The sequence below is a fragment of the Hyaena hyaena genome, unplaced genomic scaffold, assembly GCF_003009895.1.
Source record: "Hyaena hyaena isolate Hyena2069 unplaced genomic scaffold, ASM300989v1 scaffold_632, whole genome shotgun sequence".
Lineage (NCBI taxonomy): Eukaryota > Metazoa > Chordata > Mammalia > Carnivora > Hyaenidae > Hyaena > Hyaena hyaena.
In genome coordinates this window covers 791,941-815,330 of record NW_024081263.1, presented here as the reverse complement: position 1 = coordinate 815,330, position 23,390 = coordinate 791,941, and the positions used below count along the sequence as shown (strand labels likewise).

The 23,390-nt window shown below is 47.6% G+C and overlaps 1 protein-coding gene across 1 annotated transcript; it reads right to left on the bottom strand.

Moving 5' to 3' along the window:
• Positions 1–12,631: 12,631 nt before the first annotated feature.
• On the bottom strand, positions 12,632–20,054 carry SLC22A6 (solute carrier family 22 member 6). The gene is made up of 10 exons (XM_039257691.1): positions 19,631–20,054; positions 19,183–19,286; positions 18,794–18,948; positions 17,423–17,591; positions 16,848–16,971; positions 16,578–16,693; positions 15,304–15,518; positions 15,095–15,203; positions 13,183–13,386; positions 12,632–12,903 (listed from the first exon to the last, which is right to left on the bottom strand). Exons 1-10 carry the CDS (start codon positions 19,997–19,999, stop codon positions 12,816–12,818), a joined length of 1,653 nt encoding a protein of 550 aa, XP_039113622.1. The 5' UTR covers positions 20,000–20,054; the 3' UTR covers positions 12,632–12,815.
• Between the last annotated feature and the right edge of the window lie 3,336 nt (positions 20,055–23,390).

Here is a 23,390-nt window from a genome sequence, read left to right as displayed (position 1 = left end):
ATGCTGGAAGCGCCTGACACCCCCCACCTGCTGCAGGAGGTTGTTGAAGACCATGAGCAGGACCTCGCAGGAGCAGCTGGGCTGAGGCCTCCTGCTCCCTCAAACTGTTTTCTGTCTTTCCATTCAGAGGGTGGAGAGGGTGTGCCCTTTGTCTCTTTATATCACTGGTTCCTCCGTCTCCTGTAGCCCTAGGCTTCCTGATGGCCAGCTGTAGTTTTTAAAACTTTTTTTTCGGGGCGCCTAGGTGGCTTAGTCGGTTAAGCGTCCGACTTTCGCTTAGGTCATGATCTCGCGGTTCGTGGGTTTGAGCCCCGCGTCGGGCTCTGTGCTGACTGCCAGCTCAGAGCCTGGAGCCTGTTTCAGAGTCTGTGTCTCCCTCTCTCTCTGACCCACCCTTGTTCACGCTGTCTATCTCTCTCTCTCCTAGAAATAAATAAAAATTAAAAAAAAAATTAAAAAAAAAACCTTTTTTTTTTTTTTCTAAGGCACCAAGTTAAACTGTGACTTCACAGTAGGACATTCAATATTTAAGACTCAACAGGTTGGGGCACCTGGCTGGCTCAGTTGGTAGAGCATCTGACTCTTGATCTCAAGGTCATGAGTTCAAGCCCAATACAGGGCCTGGGGTATACTTAAACAAACAAACAAACAAACAAACAAAACTCAACAGGTTAATGGTTATTCAAAGCCTTCTAAAGGGTAGGTAAATTTGGATCAGGTGAAAGAAACTGCTTTCCTGTGAAGGAGGGATATGTGCAATGCCCCAGTGTTTGGACTTTTGAGTCTCCCCAGCCCTAGGCCAGGGCCATAGCTTAACCTTCTTTCAAAACATAAGTCCTTCTCAGATGTATATATATATCAGCAGGGTCTCTTTTCTCATAATATCTTCGTCAAGCCATCCCCCCAATTTTTTCCTTCCCAGAATTATAACAGCTAAAATCAAGGAAATGTGTACCACAGTCTACCCCATTAGCTGATTGAACATCCTCAAACCCTTTTTTTAGAAAAGATTTTATTTTTTTATTTTTTTATTTTTTTAAATATTTTTATTTATTTCTAGGAGAGAGAGAGACAGCATGAACAGGGGAGGGTCAGAGAGAGAGGGAGACACAGACTCTGAAATAGGCTCCAGGCTCTGAGCTGGCAGTCAGCACAGAGCCTGACGCGGGGCTCGATCCCACGAACCGCGAGATCATGACCTAAGCAAAAGTCGGACGCTTAACCGACTAAGCCACCCAGGCGCCCTGAAAAAAAAGTTTTTTGAAAAGTAATCTCTACACCCAACTTGGGGCTTGAACTCACAACCCCAAGATCAAGAGTTGTACTCTTCACTGACTGAGCCAGACAGGCTCCCTACTGAAATCCTTTTTTTAAAAAATAAATTCTATTGAGGTTTAGTATATACAATAAAATCCATCATGTTTGAGGGCACATTTTGACAAGTTCTGACAAATATACACTCATACAAACACTATATAGAAGGTTTCCATTGCACCCCCCTCTCCCATATCCTGGTACCATATCCCAGTCAATCTCTACTTAGCCCTGGGCAACAGTTTTGTCTTTTCTAGAGTTTTGGATGAATACCATACAGTGCATATTGTTTTGTGTCTGACTTCTTTAGGTCCTCCAAATGTTCCTGAGATTCATCCACTTTGTAGTATACCAACAGTTCATTCTTTTTTATTACCATTATGTGGGTATGGCACAATTTGTTTATTCATTTACCTGTTGCTGAACATTTGGGCTGTTTCCAGTTTTTGGCTGTTCCAGATAAAGTGGCTATGAACGCCCATGTCCAACATGTGGACATACGTTTTAAATTCTCTTGGGTAAATGCCTAGAGGTGGGATTGCTGGGTTATTCAGTAAGCGTTTGATTAACTTTATCAGAAGCTGCAAGTTGTTTCCCAGTGTTTTCAAGTTTTATGTTTCCACTAGCAATGAATGAGAGTTCCAGTTATTTCACATTCTTTCTAGTGCTTGGTATGGTCCATCTTTGGAATTTTAGCCATTTGGGTGGATGTGTAATGTTATTTCATGATTTACTTTGCATTTTCTTTTATTCATTCATTCATTCATTTATTTATTTTAAATTAAAAAAAATTTACATTTATTTATTTTTGAGAGACAGAGAGAGACAGAGCATGAGCGGCAGAGGGGCAAAGAGAGAAGGAGACACAAAATCTGAAGCAGGCTCCAGGCTCTGAGCAAGCATCAGAGCAGAGCCCAATGTGGGGCTCGAACCCATGAACTGTGAGATCATGACCTGAGCTGGAGTCGGACACTTAACCGACTGAGCCATCTGGGCGCCCCTATTGTGCATTTTCTAGATTACAAATGATGATGAGCATCTTTTCATTTGTTTATTGGCCATTCCATTGGCCATCTTCTTTTTTGCCCATTTTGAATTGGAGTGTTTGACTTCTTTTTATTGAGTTGTAGGACTCTGTATATACACTGTAGATTTGTGGAACTCTATATTTGCTTACTCTTTCCTCTCCAGAAATTTGTTCTTTAAATTCTAGCTGCCTTGGTCACTCTGCACTTCTGTTTTGTCTTCCTCAACTCCATAATATCTGCAGACTTTCCTTGGATTCCATTTCTCTACATAGCAGTCCAAAAATTGCCCCAGGGGAAGAAATCCTGAATAATGATAAGTAGGTCTCACATCATTTGTTTCCCTTTTCAAGAAATTACAGTCCTGTACCATCTGTTGTCCAATGTCTGAAAATTATTTCCCACATTTTCTTTAGTTTTTTTATTGTTTATGGGGGAAGACTTATTTTGGACTCTGCTATTTCCTCATGCCTGGAACATTTTCTTTTCCATCCTTAATGCTTGTAAAACAACAATGCTTTTTGTGTAATTGGAAGTGGATTTTATCCCTCCCTAAAGGGAGATGCAACATAGGAGGTATGGGAGAAACTTCCATTCTCCTGGCTTTTTGTTTCCTTGTGGAATAAGACGTGGGTTATCTGAGTGGTGAGTCTGAGTGAAGGAACAAGGCATTTCTGGGCATTTTTCTTCTTCCTCTCTTTTGAGGTCTCCCTGCCTTCAGAGAGCATGTATTTTGATTGCTTTTTGATTCCACAGTGAGGCATTTGACTGCTGTGTCTATCTTTCAATAGGTTTCATACTTTGGAGCAGAAAAGATAGTTTTTTTTTAATTTAAAGTTTTTATTTATTGTGTATGTGTGTGAGAGAGAGAGGAGGAGAGAGAGAGAGAGAGAGAAAGAGAGAGAGAGAGAGAGAGAGAGAGCAGGGGAGGGGCAGAGAGAGAATTGCAAGCAGGCTCCACACTGTCAGCGTGGAGTCCAACATGCGGATGAAACTCACAAACCATGAGATCATGACCTGAACTGAAATCAAGAGTAGGACACCCAACTGAGTCATCCAGGCCCCCCAAGATAGGTGTTTTGATAGTTTATTTCATTCAGCCCCGAGTTTAGGATTTCTGAGTAATATCTTATTATTATTTTATTATTATTATTATTTTAATGTCTATTCATTTTTGAGAAAGAGAGAGAGAGAGAGAACAAGCAGGGGAGGGGAAGAGAGAGAGGGAGACACAGAATCTGAAGCAGGCTCCAGGCTCTGAGCTGTTAGCACAGAGCCCGACACGGGGCTCAAACCCACCAACTGCAAGACTATGACCTGAGCCAAAGCTGGATGCTTAACCGACTAAGGTACAGGTGCCACCCTGAATAATATCATCTTTTTAAAAAAAATGTTTTATTTATTTCTGAGAGAGAAAGAGACAACGTGAGAAGGAGAGGGTCAGAGAGAGAGGGAGATACAGAGTCTGAAGGAGGCTCCAGGCTCTGAGCTAGCTGTCAGCACAGAACCCAATGCGGGACTCGAACCCACGAACCATGAGATCATGACCTGAGCCGAAGTCAGACACTTAACCGACTGAGGCACCGAGGTGCTTGAGTAATATCATCTTTAATTCTGTTGTCATCCTATCTTCATGTATGTATAGAAAGAAAAAATATTGTTTTTATTGAAATAAAAAATATCGTATTTTTATTTCTTCAGTTGTTTGTGTTTAAAGAAATGTATTTGGCAAGAAGCCAAAGAGTAATAGAGACTGGATTTATTCTCCTGCCTTAAACTAATAAAAAGCCTGTCAAATTATTTACAACAACTGTTTTAGACATAAGACAACAAGCAGCACATGACAGTTATCCCCTGAGAAGAGGTAAACAAACAAAATGAATCTTATGAATTGGTTCACTGGCAAAAATTTCAAGGCCATAGAACAGTGGGGACAGGGAGGAAACTAGAAGGAATTCCCCCAGAGTTAAAAAAATAGATTTAAGAGTTTGGATATCTTGTAGGACACCACACAAGCCAGAGATAATGGAGAAATATTTAAAAAATTTTTTTTATTATTATTTATTTCTAGGAGTGAGAGAGACAGCGTGAGCAGGGGAGGGGAAGAGAGAGAGGGAGACACAGAATCTGAAGCAGACTCCAGGCTCCGAGCTGGCAGTCAGCACAGAGCCCGACGCAGGGCTCGAACCCACGAACCGCGAGATCATGACCTAAGCGAAAGTCGAACGCTTAACTGACTAAGCCACCCAGGCGCCCTAATGGAGAAATATTTTTAAAGAACTGAAAGAAAAAAAAAAACGAGTCAACCTATTCAATACCTAGGAAAAATATCCTCCAAATCCAAAGGCAGAATCATGGCTTTTTCAGGCATTCAAAAATTGAAAGAATTCAGCAGTGGCAGACCTCTGCTATAAGAAGTGTTAAATGAAATTAAGTAGGTACTTAAAAACCACCCTGCAAAGAATATTCCAGGCACATATGACTTCATGAACTAAGTTTGTGAAACATTTTAAGGGAGGAAATAATACCAAATTCTATACAAACACTTATACAAAGTTGAAGAGTGGAAGATACTCCACACCTCATTCTATGAGGTAGTATTACCTTGTGTCTTCACTCAGGCTGCTATAACAAAATACCATAAACATATTTATTTTCCAGATTGTAGATAGCTAACTTCTCATTGTATCCTTACATGGCAGAAACAGAGAGCTAGCTCTCTGGCCTCTTTTTATAAGGGCACTAATTCCATTCATGAGGGTGCAACTCTCATGAACTAATTATCTCCCAAAGGCCCCACCTCTAAATATTATCATATTGGGGATCAAATTTCAACATATGAGTTTTGGAGGGATACAAATATTCAATCATAACACTTTGATCTTAAAGCTAGGCAAAAACAGGGGCGCCTGGTGGCTCAGTTGGTTAGGTGTTTGACTCTTGATTTTGGCTCAGGTCATGATCTCAGGGTTCAGTTCCTGAGTTTGAGCCCTGAGTCGAGGTCTGTGCTTAGCATAGACCCTGCTTGGGATTCTCTGTCTCCCCCTCTGTTTCTGTCCCTCCCCCACTCTCGCTCTCTCAGAAATAAATAAACATTTAAAAAACCCCATTGTTTAAAAAAAAACGGGGAAAAACATTACAGCAGTTTTTTGGGGGCAGAAATTTTTTTTTAAATTTTTTTAATGTTTTATTTATTTCTAGGAGAGAGAGAGACAGCGTGAACAGGGGAGGGTCAGAGAGAGAGGGAGTCACAGACTCTGAAACAGGCTCCAGGCTCTGAGCTGGCAGTCAGCACAGAGCCCGACGCGGGGCTCGAGCCCACGAACCGCGAGATCATGACCTAAGCGAAAGTCAGACGCTTAACCGACTAAGCCACCCAGGCGCACCTTTGGGGGCAGAAATTTACAAGTTGATTTTAAAATTTACATGGAAATGCAAAGGCTCTAGACTAGTCAAGGCAACTTTGAAAGAGCTAAACAGAGTTAAAGGATCTACACTATCTGTGTTCAAGACTAATTATAAAGTCACAATTATCAAGACAGTGTAATATTTATGTAATATTCATTCAAGACAAATAAACAGATCAGTGGTATGGAATGGAAAGTCCAAAAATAGAGCCACATACAGGGCCATTTGATCTTTGACCAAGATGGCTAGACAATTAATTGATGGAAAAAAATTTTTTTGAACAAAGTGGTACTGGAACAGTTGGATATCCATATGCAAAAGGCAATGCAGGGGCACCTGGGTGGCTCAGTCGGTTAAGTGTCCGACTTCAGCTCAGGTCATGATCTCATGGATCGTGGGTTCGAGCCCCGCGTCAGGCTCTGTGCTGACAGCTAGCTCAGAGCCTGGAGCCTGTTTCAGATTCTGTGTCTCCCTCTCTCTCTGACCCTCCCCTGCTCATGCTGTCTCTCTCTCTCAAAAATAAATAAAACATTAAAAAAAAAAAGGCAATGCAATATAGACCTAAATGTAAGAGTAAAAACTAAAACATTTATATAAGAAAACCTAAGAGAAAATGTTAGTGTCCTTCAGTTTGGCAAAGATTTAAAAAATAAGACACACATAGCATGAACTATAAAAGAAAAAAAACCAGTAAATTGGCTCTCATCAAAATTAAAAAACTTTTGCTTATTCGAAAGTGACTGTTATAAAAATGAAAAAGCAAGGTATAAACTTGGAGAAAATATTTGCCAAACACATAACCGGCAAGTGATTTGTTTCTAGAATACATTAAAAAACCCTTTCAACTCAATCATGAGAAATCAAGCAATTAAATTAAAAACATACAACACTTTTGAACAGATACTTTACCGCAGAAGAGATCTAAATGGAAATAAGTACATGAAAAGCTGTTTAACATCATTAGTCATTAGGGAAGTGCAAATTAAAAGTATAATTATGTACTACTACACATTCACTACTGTGGCTAAAATTTAAAGTATAGATCATACCAAGTGCTGGCAAAGCTGTGGAGTGACTGGAGCTCTCATATAGTGCTGGGAGCAATGTGAAATGTTCTAACCACTTTGTAAAACTGGTTATTCTTAGGGGTGCCTGGATCATGATTCCAGGGTTGTGGGATCGAGTCCTGCATTGGGCTCCACGCTGACTGTGGATCCTACTTAAGATTCTCCCTCTCTTGGGGCACCTGGGTGGCTCAGTTGGTTAAGCGTCGGATTTCAGTCCAGGTCAAGATCTCATGATTTGTGGGTTGGAGCCCTGTGTCGGGCTCTGTGTTCCTGTCTCCCACTGCCCCTCCCCCACTCATTCTCTCTGTTTCTGTCTCTCAAAAATAAATAAATGTTAAAAAAAAAAAAAAAGATTCTCCTTTTCTCTCCCTCTACCCCTCTCTACTGCTTGCGTGCTCTCTCTCTCTCTAAAAAAACAGTTAAACAAATGCCTTATATAATACCTAACCTTTCCATTCTTTGATATTTGTTCAGGAGAAATGGAAGCCCATGTCCACACAAAGAAGGGGCATGAGGAAACTTTTTTAAAAAAAATTCATTTATTTTGAGAGAGAGAGAGAGAGAGAGAGAGACAGAGAGAGAGACAGAGAGGATCCTGAGCAGGCTAGCTCCGTGTTGTCAGTTCAGATCCCGAATGCAGGAGTCCAACTCACAAACTGTGAGATCATGACCTGAGCCGAAATTAAGAGTCAGACGCTTAACAGACTTAGCCACCCAGGTGCCCCATGAGGAAACTTTTGGTAGTGATGGTATGTTAATTATCTTGATTGTGTTGATAGTTTCATAGTTGTATGCATCTGTTAAAACTCATCAAAACGTACATCATGAATATGAGCAACTAATTGTCTATTATATTTCAAAGTTGTAAAAAATATATTGGTTAAGATTTTTTTTTTAAAGTAGGCTCCACACCCAACATGGAGTCCAACCTAGGGCTTGAACTAAGGACCCTGAGATCAAGACCTGAGCTGAGGGGTGCCTGGGTGACTCAGTCGGTTGAGCGTCGACCTCAGCTCAGGTCATGATCTCATGGCTGGTGAGTTTGAGCCCCATGTCCAGCTCTGTGCTGATAGCTCAGAATCTGGAGCCTGGTTCAGATTCTGTCTCTCTCTCTGCTCCTCCCCTTTTCATTCTTTCTCTCTCCTTTCTCTCAAAAATAGATAAAAACATTAAAAAAGTTAAAGATCTGAGCTGAAAGCAAGAGTTAGACACTTAACTGACTGAGACACCCAGGTGCCCCATTTGATATCTTTAACTGATGATCACAGAAAAACCAACCCATAATGGCTTAAAGAGGAAAGAGGATTTAAGTTTAAATTTCTATACTTCACAATTAGAGTAGAGAAGGGTGGCTTCAAGATTGGTTAAGTCAGTGGCTCAGTGACATCATCAGACTTCAGGTTAGTTCCATCTTTCCACAATGTCATTCTCAATTGTTGCCTTAATCCTTGCTCTGGTTTCTCTGTTGGGTCACAAGATGGCTGCCACAGTTTTGGACATCCCATCCAGACTCAACATTGTCTACCATGTAAATCTAAACCCTGACCAATTGAGGCACTAACAGACTGATTTCTTCTATGGATGTCGCTCACATGGAAACTGCTCCTGGGAATAAGCTTTTCTTAGGGGAAGAGTTTAGAAGAAGCAGGAACAGAGCTCTCTAGAGCAGGTAAGGGAAACTGAGTCTCAGTTTTGTCTAGCTTATCATTCCAGCTGTTTGCAATATCGTCAGCTACTGTTTTATGACTACAACATGAGCTATGACTACATCCCAGAGAACATCATTAGATGGTTTTCTTGAAAGAGGAGGAACTATGGGTCAATGGGGTCCATCCAGTGCTTTTCTTTTGCTCCCTATACCTGGGAAAAAATCTTTCTCATAATTTTTAATTCATATAAAAGTGAGTTGGGAATTTAACAGAGAGCAGTCTGGGAGTTCCAAACTTAATGGCTACAAGAACCATATGGTATTATAAATGTGTGATTCTGACCAGGTATAGAACAATAGGGAGTGGTGAGGCCTATAGTGTAGGCCAGACAGTAAAACCCTATCTCTGCCAAAAAATAGTGCATGAGAAAACAAAACCTCTCTAGGCTGGTTTGATACCTCTGGAGAAGTCTGAGAATAAGGGATGTACATCAGTTTCCAACTGCTCTTGCAACAAGTCACAGACTTGGTGGATTAAAGCACCACAAATCAATTTTCTTATAGTTCTAGAAGACATACGTCTAAAATCAACGTACTGGCAAGGCTTTGTTTCTTCTCGAGGCTCCAGAGGAGAAGCCATTTCCTTGTCCTTTTCAGCTTGTCTTTCTTGGCTTGCCCCTTCTTGTACTACTCCAAACTTTGGTTTCTGTTGTCACACGTCTCCTATTACCTACTCTGGTCTCTTGCCTCTTTCTCCTGTGATCATATTAGGCCAACCCAGGTAATCGAGGATAATCACCCCATCTCAAAATCCTTAGCTTCTTTAAAAATTTAAATCCAAATTAGTTAACATATATTGTAGTAATGATTTCAGGAATAGAGTTTAGTGATTTATCACTTCCATATGACACCCAGTGCTCATCCCAACAAGTGCTCTCTTTAATGCCCATCCCCCTTTTAGCCCATCCCTCCACACCATACCCCATCAGCAACCTTCAGTTTGTTCTCTGTATTTTAGAGTCTCTTATGGTTTGTCTCCATCTCTGTTTTTATCTTATTTTTCCTTCCCTTCCCCTATGTTCATCTGTTTTGTTTCTTAAATTCCACATATGAGTGAAATCATGTGATATTTGTCTTTCTCTGACTGACTTATTTCGCTTAGCATAATACTCTCTAGTTCCATCCATTCTGTTGCAAATGGCAAGATTTCATTCTTTTTGATGGCTGAGTAATATTCCTGTGTGTGTGTGTGTGTGTGTGTGTGTGTGTACATATACACAAACCATATCTTCTTTATCCATTCATCGGTCGATGGACCTTTGGGCTCTTTCCATACTTTGGCTATTGTTGATAGTGTTACTATAAACATTAGGGTGCATGTGCCCCCTTTGAATCAGCATTTTTGTATCCTTTGGATAAATATCTAGTATTGCAATTGCTGGGTTGTAGGGTAGTTCTATTTTTAATTTTTTGAGGAACCTCCATACTGTGTTCCAGAGTGGCTGCACCAGTTTGCATTCCCACCAGCAGTGCCAAAGGGTTCCTCTTTCTCTGTGTCCTCACCAACATCTGTTGTTGCCCGAGTTGTTAATATTAGCCATTCTGACAGGTGTGAGGTGGTATCTCATTGTAGTTTTCATTTGTATTTCCCCGTCAAGATCCTTAGGTTAATGGCACCTGCAAAGTATCTTCTACCATGTACGATAATATATTCACAATTTCCAGGTATTAGAATGTGGACATCTTTGAAGGTCCATTATTCAGCCTTCCACATGATATGAAAGCTGAACTGATTGGACATCTATTCTCCAAGGGGTCATGAAAACTATTGGGAAAAGAGAGAAGTGAAGGGACTTGGTGTGGACTAAAGCTTGGATTGTAGAAGTGGGTCCTGGAATACAAGTGTGGAGTCTAGGGAAGGTGTTTGCTGGTGAGCAGTCTACCAGGGCCATGCAGTCGAGAAACCTCCTGAGGGTACCATCTTGGCCAGAGAGTGCTCAGAGCTGCAGGAGAGAAACTGAGAGTGGCCACAAAGGTCTTACCAATCCTGGCTGATGATAGGACCTTATGGTCAACACTGGGGACAATATCTGAGACCACCGAAGTGAGGCATGACAGTATCAAAACTCCGGCCGAGGGCCAGTGTGAGAGGATGGGATGTGAGCCAGTGTTCTGCAGATGACTCTTTGGGGAGACAGGTCAGAAGTCACCTGCTGGTGGCTTAAAAATGGGAGGAAGGTGGGGTTCCATCTGGTCAAAGGGTATGGGGTGAGCGTAGGAAGTTCCTGGCCAGGAGCTGGGGAAATGGATTCTGTGCAGATGGTGTGAGCTGTCTGAAACACCACCAACACCATGTACCCACTTGTACCAGTTGGGGGTGTGTGCAGCTCGGGCAGGCCAGGGACTGTCTCTGGTTGAGGCAGACGCAGAGATGAGAGACCCACAGGAGCCACAACATGTCAGAGTTGCTGGTAGGGTTTTGAGACACAGATAAGGCAAGTCTTGAGACTTGGTCTTGAGACCTCCAGATCTACAGAAGCAGGGTTCGATGCAGGTGGCCAGTCCTGGTCTTGTCTCCCTGCTCAAGGCTGGTGAAGACTTGCCAGTCAGGGGGGCAGTGCTGCCTGAGAAATAGCAGTGGGGATAGGGCTGGGGGTCCTTGAGCATCTACTGGATCCTACAATGACCCAAAAGTTCTTGGGGAGCATGGGAAGTGTCAGCACATGGGGGAACATCCAGTCTCCAGATGTTCGGGAGGTGGGTGGGTTATCATGATTTTAGCTCTGTCCAGTTTGTCCTGAAAGTCCTGCTGTCTGAGCTGCTGTGAGTTGTCCCAGGGCTTTGTGGATTGTTCAGGGCAGCTCTGGGTTACCTCCCCTCTCCAGGTTGCCCTGACTCAGCTAGAGCCTATGGTCTCAACTGGAAGACAATGTGTGCAACTTCAGAGGTGTGGACTTTCCCCGAGGGATGGGGGTGGGGGGCTGAGTCAGCTGCAGGGGAAAGAGTAATGGACAATGTACTGGGGGGTGGGGGGAAGCATGACTGAGAAGGCACATTTGCAAGAGGGCACAGCTCGTGCCCTGACTCCTGCCACCTATGGGTGCTAATAAGGCTGTCTTCGCATGGCCCCGGACTTCCTTGAAATGAGCTCCCTTGCTGACACAGGCGATCGGATATCCTCCTCTTTTCCTGACCGTGACCTCTAAACTGCCTTCCATCCCTCCTTTTGTGTAGTTCTGTCCAGGATTCTTTTTCTCCTCCCCCTTACCCTTCTCTCTCCTTTTAGGTCAGGAGGGAGGGGAAGAAGCCAAGTCCTGGCGTTGCAAGAGGCCAAAGTCTCAGTGCCTCATAGCCCTGGGCAGTGGAGGGGACAGGCACCTGCGTTCCAGAGCTGGATTGTCTGCGTTCTAATCCTGACTCCACAATTTACTAGCTGTGTGAATCTGGCCAAGTGACTTAACCACTCTCTGCCCATTTCTCAAATGGGGGATAAAAATAGTACTTATCTCTAGAAAGTTACTGGGAATTGTAAATGAGTCAGTATATGCCAAATGCTTAGGGCAGTGCCTGGCATCAAAGTAGCATTTGGTGCCGGCTCTCTCTGGCTCCGTTCTACCGTCCCCTTTCCCTCCTCCCTTGTCTCCCCCAGTCCCCAGCCTGCAGGAGGCAGAACAGCGAAGAAAATCCACACAGGGTAGTGGGAAGGGTTAGGATCGCTAGCGGGCAGAACCTCCAGCTGCAGAGCAGGAAGTGACAAACTGGTTTCGAGTTTGGACGCTGCTAGGATCTGAGGAGCAGGGGCCAGCCTCCTGACGTCCCAGCCTCTGTGGTCCGTTTTCTCCCTCTTGGCTACAGGAGATTCCCATCTATCCTCACAGAGGGGGAGGAGCCCGAAACAAAGCCTCTGATTGGCTGCTTTCATTTAGTCCCTTGTCAATTTCTAAACTGGGCAGGAGGCGGGGAGGGAAGGGGAGGAGCCTAAGATATTTAAAAACTCACGGGAATATTTGAATAGGGTAGAGACGGAGGAGGGAAGCGGGTGGAAAGTAGAGACAGGGGAGGGTTTATAAAGTACTGGAGGTTGAGGGCAGGGACTGGACTGCCTGAACTTTCGGGCCACTGGCTGATGTGGAGTGGCTATTACATTTGAGACGACAGACAAAAAGAGATGCACACAAACCTTTTAATGACACGGTCTTGGTGGAGCCTATTCAGGGAGGGAGCCCCCTGGGAGGTGCTTTCCTGAACCACAGCCTGGACTCTTGGGTTGCCATTTCCCCTCCTCCAGTGGGTGGTTCAGGACCTGTGGGACCCTCACTGCCTTTTAGGCTCTGTGAGGTCCCTTCTTGGTGCTCAGAGTCCATTCTCTCGTGCTGCAGCCTGGAGCGGGACCATCTGCTTCTGCTGATCTTGCTGCTGCCGTCTTGGCTTTCCTCTCCTCCTGGGGGGGCAGGAGAGTGGTGTCCTGGGTATGTAGTCTCCAGGCCAGGGCTAGGAGCTGGGGGCTTCTGGGGAGTTCTCTACTCAGCTGTGCCCAGCTACCATCTCTGGGCCCCACACATCCACTGCTTCTAGGGTTCGGAAGCCCCAGGAATCTAGAAGACTCCCAGTCAACTGGGGAAGCAGACAAAGAGCCCTGGCCTGGAAGGGGAGGCCTGGGTTTGAGCGTTGGTACCACCCCAGCCTGGCTGTGTGACCTGGGGTAAGTCCCTGCTCCCACCTGCTTTCCATGTCCTGCACGGTGTCTGGCAGTGGCTGGCCCAGGGTCTCTGGCAGGAGAGCAGCGACCGCACTGGCAGCCACGGGGACCGCACCGTAGATGAAGAGAGGCACCGAGTGGTAGATTTCAGCAGTCATGCTCACCAGTGGGCTCACGATGCTGCCCACTCGGGCCATAGTGCTGCCCATTCCCATGCCTGTCTGCCTGTGGGGCCCAAGGTGGAATGGTGTCAGTCACTGTTCTAGCATGAATGCTCAGGTATTGGGGTCAGGGCAGCTCAGGCTGAGGCCTCCTGGTCCCCTGTCAATTTCCCATTTGATTATTAACAAACCAATTTGTTATTTGTTTTGGAGATCTTTTTAAAAAACAATTATTTATTTATTAATCATTTTTATTATTTACTTATTGGAGCCCCATGTGGGGCTTGAACTCACAACCCCGAGATCAAGAGTCACCTGCTCTGCTGACTGAACCAGCCAGGCATCCCTGTTCTGGAGATTTTTTTTTTTTTTTTTTTTTTGTTAACAAAATAGGTTGGGAAAGGCTCTGGCCAAAGAACCAGGAGACTGAATTTCACCTTGGCCCTTATCTTGCTTTGTATGTGACCTTAGGAAGAGTCCCTTTTCATCTCCGGGCCTCAGTTTCCTGAGCTGTCAAATCAGACAGTTAAGTTAGGCCAATCGTGCTCAGATCACCTGGGGGATTCTGAGTGACAGCTGTTCCAGCGTACACAGTCCTATCGGATTAGAATCGCCAGGGGAGAGGACCTGGCTGCTGCATGCTGGGACTATGTTAAGAACATTCTCTATGAGGGGCGCCTGGGTGGCTTAGTCGGTTAAGCGTCCGACTTTCGCTTAGGTCATGATCTCGCGGTTCGTGGGTTCGAGCCCCGCGTCGGGCTCTGTGCTGACTGCCAGCTCAGAGCCTGGAGCCTATTTCAGAGTCTGTGTCTCCCTCTCTCTCTGACCCTCCCCTGTTCATGCTATCTCTCTCTCTCCTAGAAATAAATAAAAATTAAAAAAAAAAAGAAGAAGAACATTCTCTATGAAAGCAGAGGTTAAAAACATTGACTCAGGAGCCAAATTGCTTGAGTTCAAATTCAAGCTGCCTCACTTCCAAGCTGTGTGACCTTGGGCAGGTCACTTAACCTTCCTGTGGCTCACGTTTCTCGTTTGTAAAATGGGAATTGTCATAGTACCTACCTTAAAGGCTTGCTTTGTGGATAAAATGGGTTGATATTTGTAAAAAGTTTAAGACGGTGCCTGGCACATAGTGAGTGCTTCATACTGTTGCTCTTTCCCCTGAAGTCCCATGTGGGCACAGGACAGTGACCATGACCTTGCTGGTTCCGAGTAGCTTAGGGAAGCCTGGCCTTTCTTAGACATCTTGTGAATTTTGCATCCCATTCTTAAAATTGATAAGCGTTTCTTGTTTCTTCATGCAAAAATGCCCTCCCCCGGTCCCCAATTGTGACACTCAGACAGCAGTGCTATGCTTATCCATAGAGCTACCAAGCACCACCATTATTAATGTGGCTTTTGTGATAAGGAATTACTCTCCGGTTTGGTCTTTGGTTTGGGATGGACCGCTTGGTTTATAGATGAGATTTAGATTTGGTGGTGGCTTCTAACTTGTGTTTTGGAAATCAAGGTGGAGCTTCAGTTAATTGCCTGTGAGAAATGTCTTCTTGGCTGTCTACCCTGCCCTGCTCCTTTTGAGATCTTTTCCTTGGCTCGGGTAAGGGCTTAGTGGGCAGACATACCTGTGTTAGCCATGGAGTGTGTACTGAGTGGCTGATACATGCCTTGCCTTGATGAGCGCTGGGAGGAGCCTTGGGCGACGGCTCTGGGGTCTGACCTATGTGTGGGCGAGAGTCTTGTCCCAAGCCCCCTCCCACTTGGCTCCCACTCACCGGATCACCGTGGGGTACAGCTCCCCAGTATATAGGAAGATGCAGTTGAAGGAGGTAGCCAGGCAGCCTTTCCCCAGAACAGCAAGGGAGGTTCGGACAATGGACTGATCTGGAGAGAAAGGAGGGGGCCAGTGGGAGCTCGGGAGTAGGGGATGAGAATCTGGAGATAGGGCTAAAGATGAAGGACCAAGGTACTCGTGGGTGCTCACCCTGGGGTATCACCCCATTGACCAGGATGCAGACGCCTGCCAGCAGCAGTGAGGCCATTTGGGCAGGCCGGCGGCCCAGAGAGTTGATGACAAGGAAGCCCACAAGCTTGGCAGGCAGGTCCACAGCACCAAAAATCACCTGGATTAGGTAGATGCTGACCCCAAAGGCCTGCAGGTCCATGACCAGCCCATAGTAGGCAAAACTAGTGGCAAACCTAGTGGGGAAGGATGAGGAGTATGGAGTTTGTCAGGAAGGCTTAAAGGAGGGGGTGCTCATTCAAAATAGGGGTGAGCTACACTGGGTGCCCTGCTTAAGAAGCTGGAATCTGCCTTGGCTAATATTTCTTCAGACATTTCGTATGTATTTCGTTTAAGTGTGGGGTGGTCCTCTAAGACCCCAGATTTCTCAATCTTCTTGCTAACTAGTATCCCTGGCATATTAGGGTGTTTTTGCTTAGTCGTCATGTAAGATTTACTTAGTTTTAGTCTTTATCTTATCTGTTGATACTGGCTGGAGGGCAGGTGGATTTTCAAGCCTTATCTTTCAGGTCAAGGTGATGGGAGAGGCCAGAGCTTTTCTGACCTGTGCATGGTTCAGGGATGGGTGCTTCTTGAGAGGTCAAGAGCCCACGAAATGAAGCTTGGGTGATTGGATAGAACCCACAACCGGAGTAAATCCCAAATTGGAACCAAAGAATTCAGTGACAGAAGTGTGGGGTGTGCTTCTCCTGTTATGGGACTGCTGCTGATGGCATCAGGAAGGTAGCACATCAGAGGGGTGAAGGGGAACACTGCAATGGGAAAGGAACATTTTTGGCTGATATCAGCCTTGGCCAGAGTGTTACTTTTGGAGATGAGTTTTAGGCATCTTACTGCCCTTGTTTGTATCTCTGGCAGCCACTGCTAGGCCAGGAAAGTCTCCAAATGTTTTGTAAGCCAGGCTGGTCTCCGCCTTTGTGATATAATTCTGTGGACTCTAGGGGTGACCAATTCTGATGAGGTGTTTCCATATTGGAACAGAGTTGGTAAAAGGGGGAAGAAGATGGAGAGATGGGTGCCCAGTGTGGGGACCGGTGGTGAATTGAGGCTGGAGATCATCTTGTTCGTTAAGACTGTGCCTGGTGGATGATTACTGCCCCTCATAGCAGGTGTGCTGGTTTTTCCTCCCTTTTGTCTGGCTTCTTCCACCCATTGCATCCACCCTCTGCCCAGCCGGAATTTTGTCTCTCGGGCTGTCTCTCTATCTCGTTGTCTCTCGGGCTGTCTGGGCCTACCACAGCATGGAGAGGCAGAGGAAGAGGTGGCGAAGGGCGGGGCAGCGCAGCAACTCCAGGGCGGAAGCCTGGCCTTTGCCCATGGTCAGCTCCTTCTGCAGACTGGCCCGGAGCACCTGCCGGGATGGGCGGGGCTCAGAGCCTGGACTCCTCCAGAAGCTCCTCCCAGCCTAACCCCTTACTCAGGGAAACCCTCTGGGACCCGGGTTCAGGGTTTGAGGGTGGATTCCTGGTGGGGTGTCACGGGAGGTCTTGCGGGGAGAGTCTTACCTCCATACTTAGCTTGGTTCCCTCTTCCCGCTTCCCATTGATCCAGGCCACTCTCTGCAAGGCCTTCAGGGTGAGGTCCAGCCTCCCGGAGGAGGAGTGCCAGCGGGCCGACTCGATGAAGAACCTGGGAGCAGAGGGGAGGGGAGGGGCCGACATGGCTTCAGTTCCAGTCCGCTGGGGGGGGGGGGGGGGCTTCCCAAGGGCCTGCAGTGGGATTTCATTTAAGGCTGGGAACCCTGGGGTTTTGCCAGATCACTCCTGCTTGGACCACAAAGCAGTGTCTGGCTTGATGATGACTTCACCCCCACCCAGGAGCTCAGCTTTTGGGTGCTGAGTAGACGGAGCAGTGCAGGCAGGCCGGGAGGGGGAAGCCGGGGGAAGTTGAGGAGCTGGATACCCAGGGGCAAATCCTTCCTCGCACAGCCTCAGTTTTCCCGTCTGTCATCCCGAGGCACTGGCCTAGGTGTGACCTTCTCTGATTCTGTTGGGCGGAGTGTGTGAGGTCTGGGGGAGGTCTTGTCCCTTGCAGCCCTCTGGGCTCCTTTGCAGCCCTGCCCACCCTGGGCCCCACACACCAGGAGTAGACGAAGAAGGCGAAGAAAGGCACGGAGACCAGCAGCTGCAGGTGGCGCCAGTGGGGCACAGCATAGGCCACTCCGGCCAGGAGGAACTGGCCCAGGCTGTAGACATAGCCTATCAGGGTGCCCACACAAGCCCGTGTGTGGATGGGCATCCACTCCACACCTGGAAAGAGGGTAGGAACACAGCGGCACAACTGGCTGGGCTTCCAGGTGGGTGGAGACCCCCGGGGTGGGGAGGGAAGCAGGCAGAGACCCCTCTCTCCACCCAGACTTTGATCTGTCCCAAGGCTCAACGGAAGACACATCTAACGGGCGGGTTCCCTTGATGAGGGATGTGGGGGACTTCCGGTGGACGTAGGAATGGGGAGGAATGAGGTTTGGAATTCCTAGGAATTGTTCCCTCCACACGCTGCTGCTGGGTGTTGCTTCTCCCCAGCCTACCGTCCTTTTCCCTTCAGAGCATCTCTGACCATTCAGCGCTTTCTCAACAGCAGCCTCTCCCCTCTTGCTTTCCCCAGCCTGGGCCGATTCAGTGGCCAGAGCAGCTCGGAGAAGACAGCAGCTTTCCTCCATCTGGGTGAGTCAAGGCGGGAGTCGGGCCACCTCTCTGCTGGGGTCTGAAGAGGCTCAGCCTTGTTCCTTATGGGTTCCTGATTTGGCTGCTGGGCCAATGACTTGGAAACGGACTGGATTTGGGTGCTGAATTCTCTAGGTGTCTTGCCCTGGCCCCACCCGGGTTAATTCCTGTAGTCCGGAGTACCCCCAATCCATAGATTCCCTTCTGAGCTTGAGGGTTGCCCTTGGGTAAATCTTTTCTCTTCTCTCCAGTCTCAGGTTCCTCATCTGAGAACCAGGGGGAAGGGAGAGATTTATCAGAGGATGCACCTTGATGGCTCATGGACAGACCACGCTCAGTCCATAAATGTGTTTGACCTACACGATGCTGGCTTGCCCCATGTTAAAAATACTGGAATTAATTTTTGTTGGGCTGTTTTTACATTAAGAAAAAGGAAGGGGGACGGTCTGACAACACAAGCTTCTGGCTCGAACAGCTGAGTGGCTTTGGCCCCTCTGGATGGGGCTGTGACCCTCCTTTGGATACAGTCCTCACCGTTCCTTAATCCCTCTTGTACCCAGTCTGCTTCATTCATTCCTGGAAACCTCCTGGCCCTAAAAAATGTTTTTTTTCTTTGCAATTGTGTCTGAATGAGGGGGTCAGGAGTTCGAGAAGAAGGCTGTTAGGTTGGCCACCCAAAAGAGGGCAGGCAGGACTCAGGAGTGGGGGCGGGGGGGGTGTCTGGGAGAGGAAGCTGGAAAGTGGCTGCTGGGTTGAAGGGTCAGAGGTGAGTGGGGGGGGGCCCTCACTCAGTGTCATGCAGTTGAGGGCGATGCTAGCCAGCGACATGCCCGAGAGAAGCCGGAAGGCACAGTAGACAGGGAAGTTGGGAGCGAAGGCTGCACAGGTGCCTGACACGGCTGTCTGCAGGTAGTTCAAGATCAGCACCTTCCGGCGGCCCAGCCTGTGGGAAGGAGGGAAGAACAGCAGCGGGGGTCCTGAGAAGTGACGGTGCCAGGCTGGGTAGGGGGAGGGGGGTTCGCCCTGGTCTTTCGAGGACTTGTGCGGTATCACGGGGCTGGCCCCGTAGGCCCTCAAACCACCCCCCGGGTGGTAAGGCCGACTTCCCACCTGGTTCCCATAAACCCAACTGAGGCCCAGGCCCAGCCCGGCCCCTTGGCTCTACCCCAGGACTGACCTGTCTGCCAGGTACCCAAACACCATGGCTCCGAGAAGCACCCCTACCATGTACAAGGACTGGGCCAGCTGGCGTAAGGCCTTGTTAGAGCACACGAGGTCCCACTGTGGGGAGAGGGGGCAAGGGTCAGGCTTCCCTTCCCATCCCTTGGGCTGGCCCTCTGAGGCCTGTGTCACCCCCTTCCCTGACACTCCCCTTCCCCGTTTGCCCCCCCAGTCCCAGGATCTGAGAGACCTTCCTGGACTCTGACATGTCCCTTTTCTACAAAGGCCCCCATCTTGAACCCCTTTCTTTATCTTCCCATCTTGGTCTCTGGGGAATCTGAGACAGATGCGTGTGCGTGCGTGTGTGTGTGCGTGCGTGCATGCGAGCCTCGGTCTGTCTGTCTGTCTGAGTGGGGAAGGCAAGTCTGGTGGTCACGCGGAGCAGGGGGCCCGGGTTTCCTCACCTCGGTCACGATGGTGGAGGGGAAGGTGCTGTTGTCATAGATCCAGCCGTTGGTGCAGGGCTCTGTGGCCCCCGTGCTGTTGGCCTCTGTGCCGTTGGGAAAGGGCGGTCCCCGTCGGGGGACGGTGAAGCGGAGGCAGGACTCGAGCTGCCCCTGCCTGTCCCGGGGCAGCCAGGCCTCCAGCCCCCCGTCCTGGCTGAAGTTGGCACCGGTGGGTGGGCGGCAGTGGTGGGTGGGGATGGCCGCGGTGAAGTTCTGCAGCGTGTTGTGGGAGGCCATCAGGAGGAGGGGGAGCACCACCAGAGTGACCTGGATCTGCTGGAAGCGGCCGACACCCCCCACCTGCTGCAGGAGGTCGTTGAAGGCCATGAAGCCAGGCCCGGCGGAGCGGCTGGGGGCTGAGGACTTCCGCCCAGCACCTCTGTCTGTGTGTCTGTGTGCCTGCTGTCCTTGGCCGGAGGAGAGAAGCTGCCGCTGCTTCTGCGGCTGACTTGTTCCTAGAGCCGAATCTGAGCTGGCTCTGTGGGGGGACAGGAACCCGGCTGGCGGCCCCTCCTTCCTTCTCTCTCTCCCCGGGTTCTGTCCCTCCCTTTCCCTTGAGCCTCCCCTCACTTGCGGGTGGGGTGCTCAGCTCTCAGGGTCTGTGGTAGCCCTGACCCCTACATGGACAGGATTTAATCCTTGGCCTGGAGGGAATGAGTTAAAGTGTGACTTGGTATCAGAAGGATTAACCCTCTGAGTATCCTTATGTCAGTGGAAATTCTCCAAGTGGGTATAAAGGGCAGGTGAGCGGACCAGGGTGGGGGTGGTGAGAGGGGATGGACTGGGAGGGCCTGTCTGGGCACCGGGGGCGGGGGGGCTGGCGGGGGCCAGGTGGGACCTTAGTGTCTTCCTTTTAGTGACAAAACTGGGCTCTGGGAAGTGTGGTGGCCTCTTGAGGGGACTTCTGTCCTTCTTAGTGGACCCGATCCAAGCAGTCTGTCTTCGGGAACAGTTGCCAGAGAAAATACAGGGCTCCCAGTTTCAGATCAACAAATAAATTTTATTTTAGTATAAGTATATCCCTCATATTACATGGGACAAACTTATACTAAAAATCATTCATTGATCTGAAATTCAGATTTAACTGGGCATCTTGTATTCGTTAACTGTTTTTAAAGTTTATTTATTTATTTTTGTGTGTGAGAGAAAGAGCCAGCAAGCAGGTGAGGGGCAGAGAGAGAAGGAGCGAGAGAATCCCAAGCAAGTCCTGCACTGTCAGCTTGGAGCCCTATGCCGGGCTCGAACTCACCAACCATGAGATAATGACCGGAGCTGAAATCAAGAGTCAGACGCTTAACTGACTGAGCCACCCAGGCGCTCCTGGGCATTCTGTTTCTTATTTGCTAAAATTGACAACCCCAGTCCCTGGTCTCCTGGGGATGGCTCATATTTTATGGGATTATGGCTTTGTTCAGCTGGAAGAAACTGTGAAAGAAAAACTCTGAAAGAGATCAGAGGCTATTTTTGAAGAAGGAGAACCTAAGACCAACATCATACGTGATGTACATCGATTCTTCTAGTGTCTCAGCTTTTACCTTCTGGCTTATCCTGATTCACAATTTTCCCTTTGTCTTATTCTCTCTGTCCATAGTTTTTGTTTGTTTTTGTTTTTATTTTTTATTTTAAAATATTTTTATTTATTTCTAAGATAGAGAGAGACAGCGTGAACAGGGGAGGGTCAGAGAGAGAGGGAGATACAGACTCTGAAATAGGCTCCAGGCTCTGAGCTGGCAGTCAGCACAGAGCCCGACGCGGGGCTCGAACCCACGAACCGCGAGATCATGACCTAAGCGAAAGTCGGACGCTTAACCGACTAAGCCACCCAAGCGCCCCAGTTTTTGTTTTTATTTTTTCAGTGAACATGAACTTATTTTATTTGTAGCCACAACTTTAAGACAATCACTTGATTTCCTCCACCAGTTTGCCTTCTGAGCCATTCAGGATCAGGGCAGTGCCGAGTTCTGATGGACGGGCCTCTAGGAGATCTGGTTGGAAATGTCAATAAAGCAGGTTGCAACCTCTTGCTTTTAATTTGCATAGTGCATAGTATGTACAGTGTGGACTCTGGAGTCAGTTTACTTGGATCTAAATCCTTGTTCCACATTTACTGGTTGTATAGCCAGGGCAGGTTGCTAAAATCTTGTATTATCTCAGTATTCTTGTTCGCAAGATGGGTATAATAGCTGTGCCTGCCTCACTGGGGTACTGGAGGGTTAAACATGTGAGTGAAGCTAAAGATCTTAAAGTAGCCACTGCCCTGGAGCTCAGTGAGAACGAGCTGTTCTTATTTGTTTCTGGCAAAAAGACTCTTTGGACGCCTGGATGACTCAGTCTGTTAAGCGTACGACTCTTGATCTCAGCTCAGGTTATGATATCAAGGTTCATGTGTTCAAGCCCTGCATGGAGCTCTGAGCTGGGAGGGCAGAACTTGCTTGGGATTCTCTCTCTGTCTCTCCCCAACTTGTTCTCTTACTCTCTCTTTCAAAATAAACTTTTAAAAGAGTTAAAAAAAAAAAAGGTGAGACTATTATATTGATTTTAGAGAGAAAATAGACCTCAGCACATCGTACCCTAAGAACGGGGATTCTCCACTGGGGGCCACTTTGCACCCGGCCTCCAGGAGACATTTGGCAATGTCTGGAGACGTTTTTTGGTTGTCACCGCTGGGGGTGGTGGTACTACTGACACACAGCGGGTAGGGTCCAGGATGCTGCTGAGCATCCTACAATGCATAGGACAACACCCTTCCCCTGCTCAGTCAAGAATTTTCTGGGCCACAAATGTCACTAGTGCTAAGTTTGGGAAACCCTACCCTAAAGATGTCTCAGACTTATTTTGAATAGTGACCAATCCCATACCCGCTTGGCCAAGGATATTCCAGACATACCGAAGACTCCTACCCAAATGTTTCTAAGAATGCCCCTGCTCTTACTTGAGTAGGGAAATCTTTGCAAGGTGAGGAGTCCACCTTCTGCTTGAGTGCAGTGGGCTCCGAAGCGCTACAGCCCTTTCCCTTCCCAGGCATACGAAGCCAATTTTACTACCAGAGTAGCCAGATCAGGACCCCAATCTTCCTGTGTCCAGGCCAACAACATTCTTCCCCACCATGTTCTAACTCGACTGTTGCTTTGAGGTTTTATGCCAGATCCTTCTTTGGGGTGTTTTTCCTTCTGGGGTCTCTGGCTGTCCCTCCCTGTTATCTGCCTCCTACTGACTGTCCATCCACTCCACTTCATCAGATTCTTTGGCATATGTCTGAATACCATGGATGCCTAAGTTTCCAGAGTTCGTTCGTTTGTTTGTTTTTTTAATGTTTTACTTATTTCTGAAAGAGAGACAGACAGACAGCATGAACAGGGGAGGGTCAGAGAGAGAGAGAAGGAGACACAGAATCTGAAACAGGCTCCAGGCTCTGAGCTAGCTGTCAGCACAGAGCCCGATGCGGGGCTCGAACCCACAAGCCGTGAGATCATGACCTGAGTCAAAGTTGGACACTTAACCGACTAAGCCACCCAGGCACCCCTATTTTATTTTTTAATGTTTATTTATTATTGAGACAGAGAGAAACAAAAGATGAGTGGGGGAGGGACAGAGAGAGAGGAAGACACAGAATCCAGAGCAGGCTCCAGGCTCTAAGCTGTCAGCCCAGAGCCCAACACGAGGCTCGAACCCACAAACCATGAGATCATGACCTGAGCTGGAGTCGGATGCTCAACTG